Source organism: Typopeltis vanoorti, chromosome 13 (genome assembly GCF_054136105.1).
Source record: "Typopeltis vanoorti isolate ZY-2024b chromosome 13, IOZ_Tvanoo_1.0, whole genome shotgun sequence".
NCBI lineage: Eukaryota > Metazoa > Arthropoda > Arachnida > Uropygi > Thelyphonidae > Typopeltis > Typopeltis vanoorti.
In genome coordinates, this window is record NC_143561.1 from 62,793,455 (window position 1) to 62,810,855 (window position 17,401).

The 17,401-nt window shown below is 35.6% G+C and overlaps 1 protein-coding gene across 1 annotated transcript in view; it reads left to right on the forward strand.

Annotated features, from left to right (window-relative positions):
- The window catches only part of LOC150100219 (telomerase protein component 1-like), a 1,179,105-nt gene that overhangs the window by 404,791 nt on the left and 756,913 nt on the right, over window positions 1-17,401 (forward strand). The window contains exons 16-17 of the mRNA XM_090402391.1: window positions 3,940-4,088; window positions 14,038-14,112. Coding sequence (XP_090258517.1) covers window positions 3,940-4,088; window positions 14,038-14,112 — 224 coding nt within the window. The remainder of the gene's footprint in view (window positions 1-3,939; window positions 4,089-14,037; window positions 14,113-17,401) is intronic.

A 17,401-nucleotide genomic window follows, 5' to 3' on the forward strand; every position in this document is an offset into this window, starting at 1 on the left:
AAATTACTGATATCACTAAATTAGAGGAGGAATGTCATTGGAATTTTATTTAATCTGAGAATGCAGAAACGAGAGGTTGCATCAAAGGAGGCTAAGATATTATTTCCACCCACATTTCTAATACATTAGTATCTACTGCAATATCTCCTTGGGTCCATGAGTACTTTAGATATCTTTTAATGAGTGTCCTGCTCTGTTTGAGACCTGAGAAACTATTTTCTTTGATGTTTCATTCTCACACTAACATTACCTCATGGATGATCACTCCACATCCCAAATCTTAATTTCTCTGATTGATAATAATAAAAAAAATTTCATTTTTTTTATTAATTGTATGTGTACTTTTTCATGTCATTTATCACTTTTTTATTTACTTTTATATTCTTACTTTTATCAAGAAGTAAGAAATAATGTAATTTTGTATTAATAAGCATAACAACCAAACATTTGCTAATTACTTGCTTTCCTTATGTATCTACTATTTTTGCAACATTGCATCCATTCCACTTTTAATCTGCTCTATACACCTTTGATAAGATTTAAAACTTTTGTCTTATCAATACGACAAAACACATTGCCAACAAATGCTTATGCATTAATTTTTTTGAAACTTCGAAATAGTATTGGCTTCTAAAATGTTTCATGTAAGTATTACTTGACATGCCATATAATTTGCTCATCTGTGCTGATAGCTTGTTCAAATTATCCTGGTATTTTTTAATTTAGCATATGGCATAACAAGCATCTGTAACTCAGTCGGTATAGATGAAGCCCTTTGGTCAGAAAGACCCGGGTTCAATTCCCATCCACGAAGTGAGGAACCTTTATCTGGTCTCTTTCGACAAAAGGTGAGTTAGCCAGTCTGATATGGAGGTAGAGGGTTTTTCTCCCCGAAACTCTGCTTTTTTGTCCCTCAAAACAGACAAACTGGCCAGTAGAATATACACAATTTACTGACAAGAATACTTGGAGGCATAGGGTAACTGCCTTATCTTCGCATTATGGTTGAGAAGTCCAAGGGTACTTGGAAGACTGTGGGTGCTTAAGTGCCCGCTAAAGCCACTGATGGATGGATGAATGGCATAATAATAATAAAAAAAAAAAGACACATAATATCAAAATACATAAATACATATTTGTGCAGACAATATAATAAGACAGGTAGTGTATATATACAAATAACAGTAAAAAGTCACTAAAATTTTAAGTTACATTGGGTTATAGGCAATCTTCCCCACTTGTGTAAGCTGTCTGCACAGATAACATTTTCTGTACATATCCTGTTTAAGCTTTTCCATAGATGATGTGGAAGCTCAGTCCCTTTCAGATTTTGGTTGGAAACGATATACTAAGTCTAGTGGTGATTTTTCTTTCCAAGTTTCTAGCCATTTTGAATTAATGTTGAAATCGCTATTTATTAGTTCTTCTGCCACTATTAGATGAACCCGTTGGGATTTAAGGTGATTTATACTTATATGTAGAAGGTCTTCATGAATTGGTAACAGGGGATTGCTATTTATTTTTTTGTACTCTTTTACAAGAGCATCTTGTCTATGCTGGTTCGGTGGTTCAATATTGCTCAAAGTTTGGAAGCCAGTAGAGGGGAGTGGATTTGACACAGCCTGTTATTGTCTTCATTGCTGCATTTGTTTGCATGTTGATTTTCTTGATATGAGGACTGTTTAGCCACACTGGTGGACAATATTCTGCTGCAGAGTAGACTAGGCCCAATGTGGAGCATTGCAGGTGTTGTGGCAGAAGAATCTAATGTAGAACCACACAGTTTTTGTATGTTGTTATTAGGGGTTCTGATCTTTAAAGAGATATATTCTCCAGATGTCTTTTGAAAGATGGTGTTCTATCCAAGGTAACACCCAGATATTTAGGGAAATCTTGGTTCCGTTTGATTGTGTTGTTAAAGCTGATCTGAAGTTTCCTATTTGCCAAGTTGGTATTCAGGTGAAAAGAGCTAACCTTGGTCTTATTGAGGTTTGGTGTTAGTCTCCATTTGTGAAAGTATTCCTCAATGGTTCTAAGGTCATTTGTGAGAATATCTTCAGTTACTTCAATGTTCTTATGTTGGTTAGCGAGGGCTATATCATCAACATAAGTGATTCTGAAATCCTCATATCCTGAAAAATTATCCTGGTGAGTTGTAGCATCAGCTTCCCTCCTCATAACTCTTCCCAACTTTTCATTATCTTCGAACAGCTATATCTCCCAGTAGACTTCTTCCAATATTAACAGATTCATTATACATTGACCTTGTTGACACATTATTAACCATTCTTCTTCTTCTTCTGCAGCTTGTCCCACTTAAGTAGGGTTGCTGTTTTTAGTGAGTCTGTAACCACATCCAAGTTCTTCATCCTCACTTCCTCTTCCACCGGCTTCCTCCATCTCTTCTTTGGCTGCCTGTGCTTCCTCCTCCACTGCACATCCATCTCCATGACCTTTCTTCCCACATACTTGTCCACCCTCCTTATCACATGACCAAACCATCTCAACCTTGCCTCCTTATTTTCGTTTCTAAGTTTGTAGCTTTCACCATTCCCCCTTACATAGCCATTTTTCAGACGATCCTTTCTGATCACACTGCACAACCACCTAAGCATTCTCATCTCTACCATCTCCATCCTGCTGATGTTATTTTCCCTCAGAACTACAGTTTCCAGACCATATATCATAGCTGGTCTCACTACTGTCCTGTTGATTTTTTCTTTTAGATTGATCAGCACCCTCTTATTGAATAGCACTCCATCCACCTCTCTCTCTCTCTCTCGTTCCTCCATCCTTTATTATTATAGGGAAGGCATTTGCTCTACAACTCTCCGTCTCCACCATTCCATCCTCTAATTACAGTGAACCGCATCATCTACACCAACACCATCTACTGTCCACCACCATCACTAGTATTTTTACAGACAGTCACAAGCATTCATCACCTTTCCTCAAGGTGATGAATGCTTGTGACTTATGTAAACAATATACTTATGTTTGTCAGAAACACGTTATCTTTTAAAATTCACTAATTTATTATTCACTGCTACTGATAGTTTAAATATCAAATTATTAGTCTTGTCAGAGCCTTTACAAAGTGGAGCCTCTGTAGCTGTGTCAGTTTCAATGATGCCCTTTGGTTGGAAAAACCTGGGTTTGAACCTGTCTAGGATGCAAAGAACCTTTATCAGAGCTTTTCAATTGAAAGTGAGTTAGTCTGTCTGATATGGAAGTAGAAGGATTTTTTCCTCCTGGAAACTTGGGTTTATCGTTCCACAAAGCAGGCAAACTGGCCATTAGTACACATAGTTAACATACATAATACGCTGGCCTCATAGCCTGAGTTGCTTTGCTTGTAAGTCTGAATAAACCAAACCAAACTATGCAAATTCTAGATAAATTATTCTATACATAACTTGTTAAAATGCAAATTTTTTTTCTTAAGAACCTGTGCTAGTCCATATACAGAAGTCCACTCCTATCAGTCACTAACAGTCACTAAGAAATCAGATTTGTTTGGAAATTTTTAAATGATGATGCAATATATCATAGTGGGAAAGTTTTTTTTAACCCTTGAGATATGAATCCTTACCATCACTTGGGTGGTACAGAAAATTGATATAAAAGTTAGGTTAGAAAAATGTAATTCATCCCAGCTGTAATCAAGCTTTTGGTGTAGTATACAGGGTGTTTCAAAAAGAATGTCCTGATTCGAAAATTGTATATCTGTGCAACTACGAACCACAAATGAATGCGACTTGTACCATGTGTAATTGTGGTGAGTGAAACTTTAGGCCTTACTTCATAATTGTACAGTTATAAAATAAATTATACCATATTTTCATTATTAAATATAATTATTTGAAATCGGGTCATTCTTTTTGAAACACCCTGTATATTAGCATTACATTTGATAAACTATGAATTTCTGCTTTTCAGCTGAACAACATAATTTTTCTGACAAGTGGAAATTATTTCAGTAATTCATGTGGACCTGAAGTAATATCAAAATTTTTGCACATGTACCGACACATTGTTAATCCTCATCTGCTATACATACAAGTGGATATCTCAGGATCTTTATTAAGGTAAAGACAAGACTGATTTTTAAATTTATTATATTTCCAGATATACTTAAGTTTTACTTTTTTTCAAATTGTATTTAAAGCTATTTTCACTCTCTTAAAACTTATAAAAGATAACTTAATTTTAAACTTATTAAAAATATATAAATGAAAAAATAATAAATTCAGACTCAAGGGCCTTCCAAGATTCTCAGTGACTTAATAATTATACTGTAGCACTTAAAAAAAAAAAAAATATATATATATATATATATATATATATAACCTCTGTTGATAATATTGTATACTGATAAAAATAACATTATTATTATTATTATCACCCCAAGACCTAATGGAGTCAAAGACTCATCTGGGAGGTCCTTTTATCACATACACATCTCATCATACCGTGTCTTAAACACACTCAAACTCCTTGCAGACACCACTCTCAGGCAAGGCATTCCAATAATTCACAACTCTGCACGAAAAAAACCTGCCTCTCACTCTCCTACTCACACCCTTTTTATACAGTTTCCAGGGATGACCTCTGGTTCTCCCCTGATTTCCCACTATTCTCTGTTGAATGTCTCCACCATTGATCCTATAACAACCCCTTACTGACTTGTAGGTCTCTATCATATCTCCCCTCTTCCTCCTGTCCACCAGTCTCTGCAAATTTCAATCTTTCCTCATACTCGACATTCCAGAGGTCAGAAACTACCTTAGTTAGTCACATTTGGACCCTTTCCAACATCTCTTCATCCTTCTGAAAACCAGGTGACCAAATCTGGGCACAATAGTCCATGTGTGGCCTAATCAAAGCCTTATGCAACGGAACAAGAATCTCACTACTTCTACATGTCAGTGTCCTCTGCATCATTCCCAGAAGCCTTTGTGTTGTCTTCACAATTTTGGCGATGTGTCCCCTAAATTTTAGATCCTTATCCACTATCACCCCCCCCCCCCCCAGATCTCTTATTTCCTCTACCTCCAACAATATATTCTCACCAAGCATATATTCTGCATCCCATCTTTGTTTTCCAAATTTAAAAATCTTACATTTTGCAATATTGAACTCACATCCCCATTTGCTTGCCCAATCACTCAATTTATTCAAGTCTTCTTGCAAGGCCACAACATCTTCACTACTCTTTATGGTTCATCCCAACTTTGCATCATCTGCAAAAAACTGAATATCTCCATCCAAATCTTCGCCAATATCATTAATATAAAAGTTCAATAGTAATGGCCCTAAAACAGACCCCTGAGGCACTCCACTAGTGACTTTCCTTCTCCTGGATATCTCACCCCCATACACAACTTGTTGATACACAACTATCAGATAGCCAGTCTCCAATCCAGTGCACTAATCTAATATCCAACCCAATCTGCTCTAGTTTGACTGTCAACTTATCATGAGGTACTCTATCAAAAGCCTTTGCAAAATTCAAGTATATTACTGTGTTTCCTTCTCCTCTGTCCAAGGAAGCAGTCTCTTTATTGTAATAAGAGTAAGTAGGTTACTAAAACATGACCTCCCTTTAGCAAATCCATGTTGTCCATCAAAAATAATGCCATTGCTGTCAACCGAACTCTGGATCCTAGTTCTCACAAGCTTCTCCAACAACTTAACCACAACACCTGACACACGGATAGGCCTATAGTTTGATGCTTGAGTTCGATCACCTCCTTTATGAAGTGGCACAATCTTGCCCTCCTTCCACTCCTTAGGAACTTGACCAAGTGTAAGGCTTGTATTAAAAAAATATGTCAAGGCAGGTGTCAACTCTTTGGCACATTCCTTCAGAATACACGGTGATATATTATCAAGTCCCACAGCCTTATTTACATCTAGTTTACTCAACTCCCTAAACACCTCTTGCTCACTTAGTCAGTCTCTCCTCCCCCATCATCAAATGCTCTCAATCTCTCCATGAAGTCACATTCACAAGATTGAAAGATCTTTATTAACTGCTCATTAAGTTTCTCCATCACACATTCTGCAACAGCTGTCTTTATACCATTTTCTCCAATCAGTGTCATCCTTCCATAATCATTCTTTATTTTGCTGGCTACATATCAAAAGAACTCCCTAGGATTCTTTTTGGCTTCATTAGCTAACTGCTGTTCATACCTCTCTCTCTCTTTAGCTACTCTCACCAACATGTATATATGTTTTACGATCCAAACTTTTGGTTCTGAATCTGACATACAGGTAAACTAAAAATTAGTCACAGTGCTCACAAAGTTTCTGCATTGCAAACTGTTAAGAAATATAGAGAGATAAGAAGACTTTGCAAAAATTTTCTAATGTAGCATATTGCTATGCTGTTCTGAAGAAAAATTTCTAAAACTGTAATGTGTGATGAAAATTGTTCTTGTTTAATTTCAGTTAGTGTTTTAAATCTCTGCTTGCTGAAAAAGTATTCCCTGTTTAAATTTACATTTTTGCAACACTAAACTTTTGTTGAATTTTTGGTCATTAGAGACAATATTTAGAAATTATAAAATGTCATTAACTAAATAGATTGTTGGCATACAGGGATCACTAATGGTGAAACTACATTAATTTATTAAATGTTGTGTACGGGCAGTATTTAAACTGACTTCTTACATTATTAAATGTATTTAATAATGTATGGAGGTATTTAAATGTTCTTTAATTTATAAAGTATAAATTAGGTGTATTGTCCAGCTGGTGATTTTACAGTTGTTGATGTTACAGAGACATATATCAACATTGAAGTAGATGAACAAAAAGTGTTCTGCATTGAAAATATTGAAAAATATGAATGTGAACACAGTAGTGGGACTACTACATGAATGTGCAAGAGGAATTTGTATTGTCTCTGATGAAGTTGTTCAATCTAAGTGTTAGCTCAGGGTTCCAATGGAGCAGAAAGAGTGCATGATAGTACCATTGCATAAAGGTGGTTCCAAGACAGAAGTAGCAAACTACAGACCAATTAATATATCAGGAGTGCTTGTTCAAGTATTAGAAAAGTTGGTGAAAAGTAAAATATAACAGTGGGTGGATAAGGGATTTGATACTCTATAGTAGGCAGCATGGCTTTGTAAAGGGTAGGTCCTGTCTTAGAAACTTGTTCACATTTTATAATAAAGTGACAACAGAATTGAATAAAGGTAATGGCTACATTACCTTTATTCAATTCCATGGTACTCAAACATGTGGGAAGGCTTATGTGTTTGTCATACATGCTGATTAATTTTAACAGTATAGATGAAAACACAGACTGATAACATTTTATAATTATAATTATATTTAGAAATTATAACATTTTATAATTTCTAAATATTGCCTCTAATGACCAAAAATTCAACGAAAGTTTAGTGTTGCAAAAAAGTAAATTTTTGCAACACTAAACTTTTTCAGGTGGAAGTAGAGATTTAAAACACTAATTGAAATTAAACAAGAATAATTTTCATCACACATTACAGTTTTAGAAATTTTTCTTCAGAACAACATAACAGTGTGAAAATGTGTTTGTCGTACAGGTAGATTAATTTTAACGGTATAGATGAGAGCACAGACTGATAAGAAAATAACTATTTATTAACTTATTGCTGATATTTCACTGTATTCTATCCAGCATCTTCAGAGCACAAAAACAGTTTGTCATGGTATGCGAGACAACAACAATCTGGTATAACAATGGGACTAGTTTGAACAATTACAATGTACAACACAAAGACTAAAGTCCTAATTAGGTGCCATCTATGTTGGGGAAAAAAAAAAGAAAACAGAGAGAGAGAGCAGATATTAATTTGGTCTTAAGATGAATGTCTCCCAAATCTTTGGCAAATTTATACAGCTATACTTGTTGAGGTTTTGAGTATGTTTCAAGGATTCTGTTGATTCCAGGAACAACCTCTCTGACTTATAAAGGCTTCTATGCAGCACTTTTTGTGTTTTTCCAATTGATCCTGTGTGCAGGGGTATCTAAAGCATGGTCTGCTAGACCTGACTTTTCATAGCAATAGTGCTGGATGTATTTTTTATGTTCACTGAGGCAGTCCACAGTTCTTCCTGTCTGTCCGTACTAAGTTCAGTCACACGAACAGGGCACTTCGTAGACTCCTGAATGTGATAAAGGAGAGAGTCTGTCTTAAATATGGTTTAAATACAGTGCTTATTTGATGTTTATTAAGCACTCTAGATATCTTTTCAGATGTGCCTTTAATGTATGGGATGGTGACAGTTTTGCTGTCTTCTGTGGTAGTGTGTGTGTGTGTGTGTGTGTATGTGTGTGTGTGTGTGTGTGAGGGGGGGGATTTCTGAGTAGCATTTAGTATGGGGATTATAGCCATTGGCTGAGAAGGTGGGACATAAGTGAATCAGTTCAGCAGTGAGAGCAATGTCATTGGAGCAAATCACTCTAGCTCTGTGGGTTAGTTTACTTTACGATACCATATTGTTGTTGTTGTTGAGATGGGTGATGGTGTGATTATATGTGTAAATATCTCCCTGTATGTGTGGGTTTTCTATAAACCGAGAATGATAAGGAACCATCTGGAAGACGTGATTAGTATCTAGAAAGGGAAGGCAGTCATTAGCTTCTAATTCCATTGTAAAGTGGACATTTCGGTGTTGGCTATTTGAATGCGCTAGGAGTGTATCTAATGTGTCTGGGCCAAGTGGCCAAATAGCAAGCACATCATCAACATAGCATAACCAAGCTTTGGTTTGAGAGTTGCTGTGATGATCATAATAAGCTTTTCCAAGTGTTCTATGTAGAAGTTGGCTAAGGGGGGGGGGAGTCCATTGCTGTCCCATCTAATTTGTATATTTTCCCTTTCCATGTAAAATAACCTGCCTGTACTGTGAATTTAAATAGTTGAAATATATAAGGGGGGAAAAGTGACTTTAGTAATCAGGGAGATCATCCAAGTAATCAGAGAGATCTCCCTGATTACACATCCGAGTAATCAGGATGTCCCTACATTGCAGGGAGATCTTCACATTATCCGCAAACAACTGAATATTCCCCTGCAATCCACTGACAGTGTCATTGATATTAAGGTTAAACAATATAGGTCTCAGTACTGAGCCCTGTGAGACCCCACTTGTAACCCTCTGCCTCCTTGAAACTGCCCCACCATACATAACTCTCTCTCTGATACCTATTGAACAGCCAATCCTGAATCCAGTTGACCAACCTGACATCCAAATCCATGTGCCGCAACTTAAATATCAGTTTATCATGTGGCACCCTGCAAATGCCTTTGCTAAATCCAAGAAAATGGCAGTATATGCCTTTCCCTCCTTATAAAAGACTAGCATATTACTAAAACAAGAGCCCCCCCCCTTCATATATCCATGTTGACTTTCACAGATAACATTACCCTCATCTGCCCAATGCTGTATATGGGGCTCTCACTAATTTCTCCAAGATCTTAACTACTGATGACACACGAACTAGCCTATATTAGACACTTCCAGTCTGCTTCTGCCCTTATGCAATGGCACTATCTTACCTTCCTTCCATTCCCTTTCCTGTAGCCAGACTTTCATTGAAAAGCCAGGTCAATGGAGCTGTCAGTTCCTTAGCTCATTCTCTCAAAACTCATGGTGAAATATCATCCAGTCCCACAGCTTTACTGGCATTCAGAGTACTCAGTATTTGGAACACACACTCTCCTCCTGCATCTCTAAACCTCGAACCTGCCCTATCCCTCTAGTATTAAAATTTACTCCTCTAGGATGAAATACTCCAATAAAGGACATAGTGAAATGAAATACTCCAATAAAGGACATCAAACAATTCCACTATGTCCTCTACATCAGTTACTCTATTCCCATTTTTATCCCATGATGTCATTCTTTCACAGTCATTTCTCCTCCTACTGGCCACATAGCTAAAAAATTCCCTAGGGTTTTCTTTGGAATCTTAGAGTCAATCTCTTCTCATATTCCAGTTTCGCCTTCCTTACCATACTAGTCACTCTCCTAGCCTGTGTCTTACATTCTTCATGCATCTTCTCTTCACCTGTCTCCTTATATCTCTTCCATAGCCTCTTTTTCACATGCAGTTCCTGTTTAATATTGTTTGTCATCCACTTTACTCCAAATTGTGTCCTCTTCTTCACTTGTGGAATACAGTACTATTGCTGCTAACAGATATTTCTTCACAATTTCCCAAGCAAAAATGATATCTTGGCTTTCCAATTTCTCCCTCCATGAAACTTTCCCAAGTTGACATCTATTATAATCACCTGCCTTATAATTCCAAATATGTTCCCATCTCTTTGATATTCCTGCATGTCTATTCATCTTCCAAGTCAAAACCACATGGTCACTCTCTCCAGCTGGTGGGAAAGTTGTCATCTCAGTTATTATCAACTCTTCTGATGCTATGACCAAATCCAAAACTCTTAAATCTCTTGTTCCCTCTATTACATGTTGCCTAAGACATTTGTCCCTTAAGAATTCTAGAAATTCCATTCCCTTATTGCTACATGCATCTTCTTCTTCCCAATTTATACTGCTGTAGTTAAAATCTCCCATAACAATCATTGTTCTTGTACTTGCCAAGCTCAACTGTCTAAACATCTCCTGGTCCCCACCCTCTGTGCTTCTTGATTTATAGCAACACCCCACTAAATATCCTGTCTTGCCCACCTCTACCTCACACCATATGCTTTCAAAATCATTAGTGTCACTGCCTTCCAAAGGCTCCACTCTTAGAGGACATAAGTCGTCACTTATCATAAGCAGTACTCCACCACCACACTTTCCCTTCCTATCCTGCCAAAAAATGCTGTACCCTGCTACTTCTATTCCTGTTATTATATCCTCTTCTGCCCACCACGCCTCAATGATCCCAATAATCTCTTTGGCCAGGCTGATGCTATCAACGCCACCAATTCCTCTCCTTTATTCCGGATACTCCTGGCATTAGTATAGAGCATAAAAATGCCACTGTTTCTATACCCAGCATTATCTCCTCTAGACTCCACTGGGCTCGGCATTACCTGATGTTGTCCCACTTCTCCCAAGTATTCATTCCCACAAGAGGACACCCCTGCTACCATTCACCCTGGGCATTCTAGTTTCCCTGCACTGACACACCGACTCATTCAGAACAGCAATCTCTCCAGATGCCTACATCCTTCCTCATTCAAATGCAAGCAGTCTTTAGCATACAATTCCTTTCTGCCCTCAGACATCCTCCAGGCATCCACATATTCCAGCCCTCTCTTCTGACACATTCTGGCTATTATGTTATTCAATATTACTGTTCTTCTGCTCAGCTCATCACTATCATACCTAGGCAACACGCACACTATCTTTCCTGTCTGCGTCTTCTTTCGTACAACCTCAAGCAAGAATCTCATATCTCTCACTGCCCAATTTACATTACTCTTAAGTCATTTGTTCCTATCATCACAATCATCTCATCCACCCTTCGCGCCCTCTTAATTGCCATAGCCATACTTTCTATCATTCCTCCAGGCAAACACTCTTCATGCATCCTGTCTTTAACACCACAGATCATTGAGTCCCTATACATTACACCTCTTACCACACTGTTCCTCGATTGTTCATATGCATCCCTCACTCTCTCTCCTCTAACACTTTCTCTCTGTGTTCCTCTACTTATCTGCCTTCCTGACATCACTCTATCCCTGGTTCCAGTGCTCTGTCGCATTCTTCTCATTCCCTCTCTCTCCTACTGTTTCCATTCTCTCCTCTTCTATCATTTCCATAACTCTCTCTCATTTCCTCTCTTCTACTGTTCCTATTCTCTCCTAGTCTATCATATAAGATACACTAAGAGAGAATAAGAACATTAAGAATAATAAGGAACATTAAGGAATAATAAGAGAGAGTTATTCACATAACTCTCTCTTATTCCCTCTCTTCTACTGTTCCTATTCTCTCCTCTTCTATCATTCCCATAACTCTCTCTCACTCCTACTCTTATTTGCCTTGCATTCATCTCTTCCATTCGCCTAATCTCATCTTTCACACTGCTCATCTCGTTCTCTAGACATTTCACCTGCTCTTTCAGCTCGTCTATCTCTCTGCAAGTATGTAACTTCAAGTACATATAACTGAAGGAAATGGTATTTCTTTCTAACATTTAATCTTTTAACACATGAAGATATAAACACTATTTGCATAAATCTATATTGTCTCTCTTCATTTCGAAATTGTGCAACCATTTTTAAATCTTCTAAGCCAAGAATACTTTGGCCATTGAACTCATCATTGGTATATTTTGCAATAAGAAAACATTAGAGTACAGAAGAGCGAGTGATTAACACTGTTTCAGGCCTGTTGATTGTTGTAATAGGTTAAATGAGTCCTCTGTAGCCATGTGGAAATGATACTTGCATCCAAAGGACTAGCTCATTATTTGAAATAACTAAAAATATGTATGTGCATCATTTTCTACTATGGTTCACAATAAACTGTCCACTTTGTGTGGGCACATGCATGCACACCACAGTGTTGTTATTGATTTTCAATAGTGCAGCTTTGATTAAAATATGCCAACATATTAATATATTAAGTGTGATTGTCAGTTATGTTTCCATTTAAACCAGTTTCTAAATCAGATTTCTTCCATTACTTAATTTAAAATATGAGGATATAATTAATAAACTTTTATGTTAAGCAAGTTGAATTTTGTCAATTGGTAAATTTAAGAATATCTCATCTTCACAAACAAGGGTGTTCTCAAGGAGAAATCCATCTCAGTAAAAATCCTCTTGAAGATTTTTTCTTTGATATATTATTTGATGGATAGCAACGAAATGTGCAATAAGATGAATTTATAGTTTCACATTCTTCATTGCACTACAGAGAGTTTATGAGGGATTTATTTTTCTGTTGAAATGTGATTATAGTTCATAATCTTTTTCTTTTATAGTAGCTCATATATCATAATCTAGCATTCAGATTACTGACATGGAATTTTTGAATCTGTGTCAAAATGATTGGTGCAACAGTCAGACAGAAACTAATTGATGTATCCATCAATTAGTTTTTGTTTGACTTGCATTAAATAATAACTATCTAATATGGAGACATGTCAGAACCAAAATTTGAAACTCTAAGTTTTGAAGTTGACCTGGGAGCTTATGAGAACACAAACTTCAGCATCAGAGTTCTTGATTGGCTTCTTAAAAGACATTGGTTCTTCTCAGGATCCTGTATTGTTCACCTTTTATTAGTATTTTATTGATTAAAATTTCAATTACCTAACAGTTGTTTTAAACTTTGAAATAATGATGTTTATAATAATCTTTCATTATAGAACTTACATTAGCAAATGAAATCTTCTAGGCTCTTTAATATATTGTAATTCATGCACAAACTTAGTTCACTTATGCAGAATGCAAATTTCTGATATCTGACATAGGACTGCTATACAGCATTGAGAAGAGACATTTTGACCTGGTCAGGTTTCTACCTCCTTATCTCTCTAATGAGAACCAGCAGTTTCAAATGGCTATCAGACCAGTAAAACCTTAATCAGTAGCACTAATAAAAGATGAACATTTGGGGGGGGGGGGAGATGAGCAGAGTGTGTGTGTCTTTTTAAGTAGTGCAAACCAAGGCTAAAGTGATATTCTCATAAATTCTTGGGTCACTTTCAAAACTTTTAATTTGTTTTCATTTATTTGGCTTTGAAATAATAATAGATTCATAGTATCCTCTATATAACTTATATTATCAAACTAATACTTCCAGGCTCTTTCATTTTTTATGAAATTATATAATAAGAAAATTACAATATATATTATATAAATTTATAAATTATAATATATTATATATTTATTTATATATAATTATAATTAAATTAAATATATAATTTAAATATTTAAATTATAAATTATATATAAATTTACAATATATATTATATATTGTAAAATTACAATATATAATATATATATATATATATATATATTTTTTTTTTTTTTTTTCCAATATTTTATTTTTTAGCCACAAAACAGAAAATTGGCCTACACCTAATGAAAATGATGTGTTTTTATTTGGATTCAGTGATCAGTTATTAGCGTAAGTAAATATGTGAACATTTTTGATTTTTAGTAAAGCAGTTAGGTTCATATGCAGTTAGTATTTCAATAAGCATAATAAATTAAAATACACTAATTTATTGATGTAACTAAAATTTTACATATAGAATTTTCATAATTGTTTTTCTAAGATAATTTACAATAGATTATCAATATGGACCTCAAGGATAGTTTGTTGAATTGGATAGTTTGCTATAATCAAGAGAAGATTTCCTTTGGAATGGTATTGTACCTCCAGAGTTTTGGTGCAATGAGTTATGTCTGGAAGGAGTTCAGCTATAGCAGCTTGCAGGAAGTACTGTTGAGGTCATGCTTGGATTGAACTCAGTGAAAGAACTTTCTGTGTAGGTGGTATCCACCAATTCTTCATCCTTGCTCTCTATATATGTTATTCCAGTGCCATGAAAGTTAGCATAAGTTATGATATCACTGTAGTATCAAAAAGCAACCCTTTGATAAATTTACTTCCAACATCTTTCTCTAAATCCAGAGTAATTCAATAATAAGGTGATACACCTTATTATTGAATTATTATTATTATGGCGACTCGTATAGGTAAATATGACATTTCCTATTGCTTCTGCCTTAGTATTTCTATATTTGGGTCTGCCTCCCACTGACGAGACCTCAATAAAGGTCAAACCGGTCTGGGTAGTGGCCCTTCCCTTAATGCATAGCAGTATACATGTCCACAAGGAGATATGCTTTGCATTATGCGAGATACTGAGACAAGGAGTGATGAGAGCTTGGCCCACCTTTGCTCGGAGTTGCTTGATGTGTACCACTTTACCTCAGTCCTGAAGATATTTTCAGGTGCAAACTTTGTTTGCTAACATTTGGTTAAAGGATTAAACTAAATTTATTATAGTCTAACCAAGTGCAAAATAAACTTCCAAGCAACCCTTTGCTTTTTGATACTATAGTGATATCATAATTAAATAAATACATAAATAAATTCCAAAGGAATTTATTTATGTATTTTTGTATGTATTCTATTGTATTTTATGTATGTATTCCAAATTCTCCTTTTAAACACTGATCTCACCAGCTTTCTCAAGTTGAGTGAAGATAACGTAGTGATTTTCAATTCTGTTAAAACACCATCCTGTCTTATTACCTAGAAGGAAAATCCTACTTCATTCTCTCTCTCTCACTTTTGATAAGGTTCAGATTTCCAGTCAAAATTAGTTTCTTCTTCTTGGGATTGACTTTTGCCTCTAGCTTATACTGGTATAAATATCACATCCATTGCTTACTGTGGATGTGATATTCTCCAAAAAACTTGATATTCTTTATATTCAAACACTACTTTACTCCTGCTCACTCGTAACTCTTCATAAATCTCAATCTAACTAACCTTAGAATATTGTTTTCACATTCAAGGGTAGTGTACCCAAAACTTCATACTGGTCTGCAAGAGGGGGGGGGGGGTCACCTAATAAGTGATTCTCCTCTCACAAACCAATCTTGCTGGAAATCTAAACAAAAAAATGAGAGGAAGTGAAGTAGGATCTTTTTTTCTGAGTAATAAGAGAGGACTGTGTTTCAAATTTCTCATAAGCATTCTGTTTTTTTTGTTGTTGTTGTTGTTGTTGTTTAAGGTACTTTCGTGGGCATTGCTCCATTGAACTGGCCACTATTGTACCTTCGTTTTCCTCTAATCATGTACGAACAACATCAACTACTGCTCAACATCCAGGCAGTTTTTAAACTAATTTCTCATCTCCTTCCTTCTCCATTTACCTCTGTTGTTTGGAACAACTTTTGCCATACTGTTTTTTTTTTTTTTCCTTAATGAATACAACTTTGAACTTTTCAAGAAACTTGTTAATGGATTCTATCTTTCTCCTTAGCACTATTCTGTTATAGGTTTGGATCTCTCGTGTGTATGTGGAGTTTAAAACATAGAAAATCATCACTCAGTGATACTATGAATGAGAACATATCTCATTATAGATTGTAAGCTGAAGATATCAAAATACAGTCATAGACTGCTTTTATGATAATTTAGCTCTCAATCTGATGATTTGGACATACCTTTTTTGATGATGTGAAATAGCATGAATATAAATTCCAGTATGTGTTTTCTTTTTGAATACTGAGAAGTGAAGGATACCATCAGAGACAGGTTGACAAAGTAATAGGAGATTTAAAAAGGCAATCTGATTGTTCTCTTCTAAGTCATGAGTGAACTGGATATGATGATGACAAGTGTTGATCTTATTGACAAACTCTTATTGGTCTGTACAGAACCTATACCAAACCACAAAATCATCATCAACATATCTGTGCTATATGGATGGTTTAGGAAGGATGCTATTCATTATAAAATCTTTCCATAAAGTAGGTAGCTAGTTCGGGAGAAAGAGGATTACCCATTGGTATGTCCTCAATTCTTTGTTAAAGTTTGTTTTAGCACATGAAGCAGTCAGAATGAAAGACAGTCAAATAAGCTGCCAATATTTCCCAGAACATCTGGTTTGGAGAAGTTAAGTGTTTCATCCAAAAGAACAATTGTGAATAAGGACACAATATTTAGGTCAAAAAGGATTTCTTGTGAATGGTGAGAGCAATTTGTAAAGGTATTTTGCAGTTTTGTGACATAGAGAGCCAATGCAGTGCACCTCAGGATGTAATGGAATATTTGTCATGTGGGCTTTTGATAGTTCATATAAATGAGAAGGATGCCTGTAATAGCACTTGTTTCTTCTTGATTTCCTCATCCCAATTAGAAACATTATCTATGAATGTTTAATTTCTTAATCTGGATCAAAGGAGGATCATTACCACTACGATGGTATGTAGAGTAGTCATGTAATATTAAAGTTAATTTTCTGTAGTAATAATTTTAATCTTGAACTACTAATTTTTTCCTGTTGTCTGCCTTTATAATAATAAAGTTATTCTTCTTCTGTAGCGAGATAGAGACAGACAGAGAGTAAGGCTTCTTTCTGGATAAGACAAATTTGGGTGAGTCGGTTTAGCATTGAAAAGTATTTGTGCTATTTGGTACCAAAGCTGGTTAGCAACATCTGAAGTAATATCACATTGTGCTTTTGTCAACCACCAGATAAAAATCCATTATTTGAATGACTTTTGGTGCTAATGTGAAATCTGGACCTTTAGAAAGTGCATTTAATTCTTTTGTGATAAGACACTGTCCAGAGATATTAATGACTGTCTTTTTACGATTTCCAGTGGATGAAAGAGAAGGTTAATGATGATGAATAAGATAATGAAATTTTTGTATGAGCTTTTCCCACGTAACA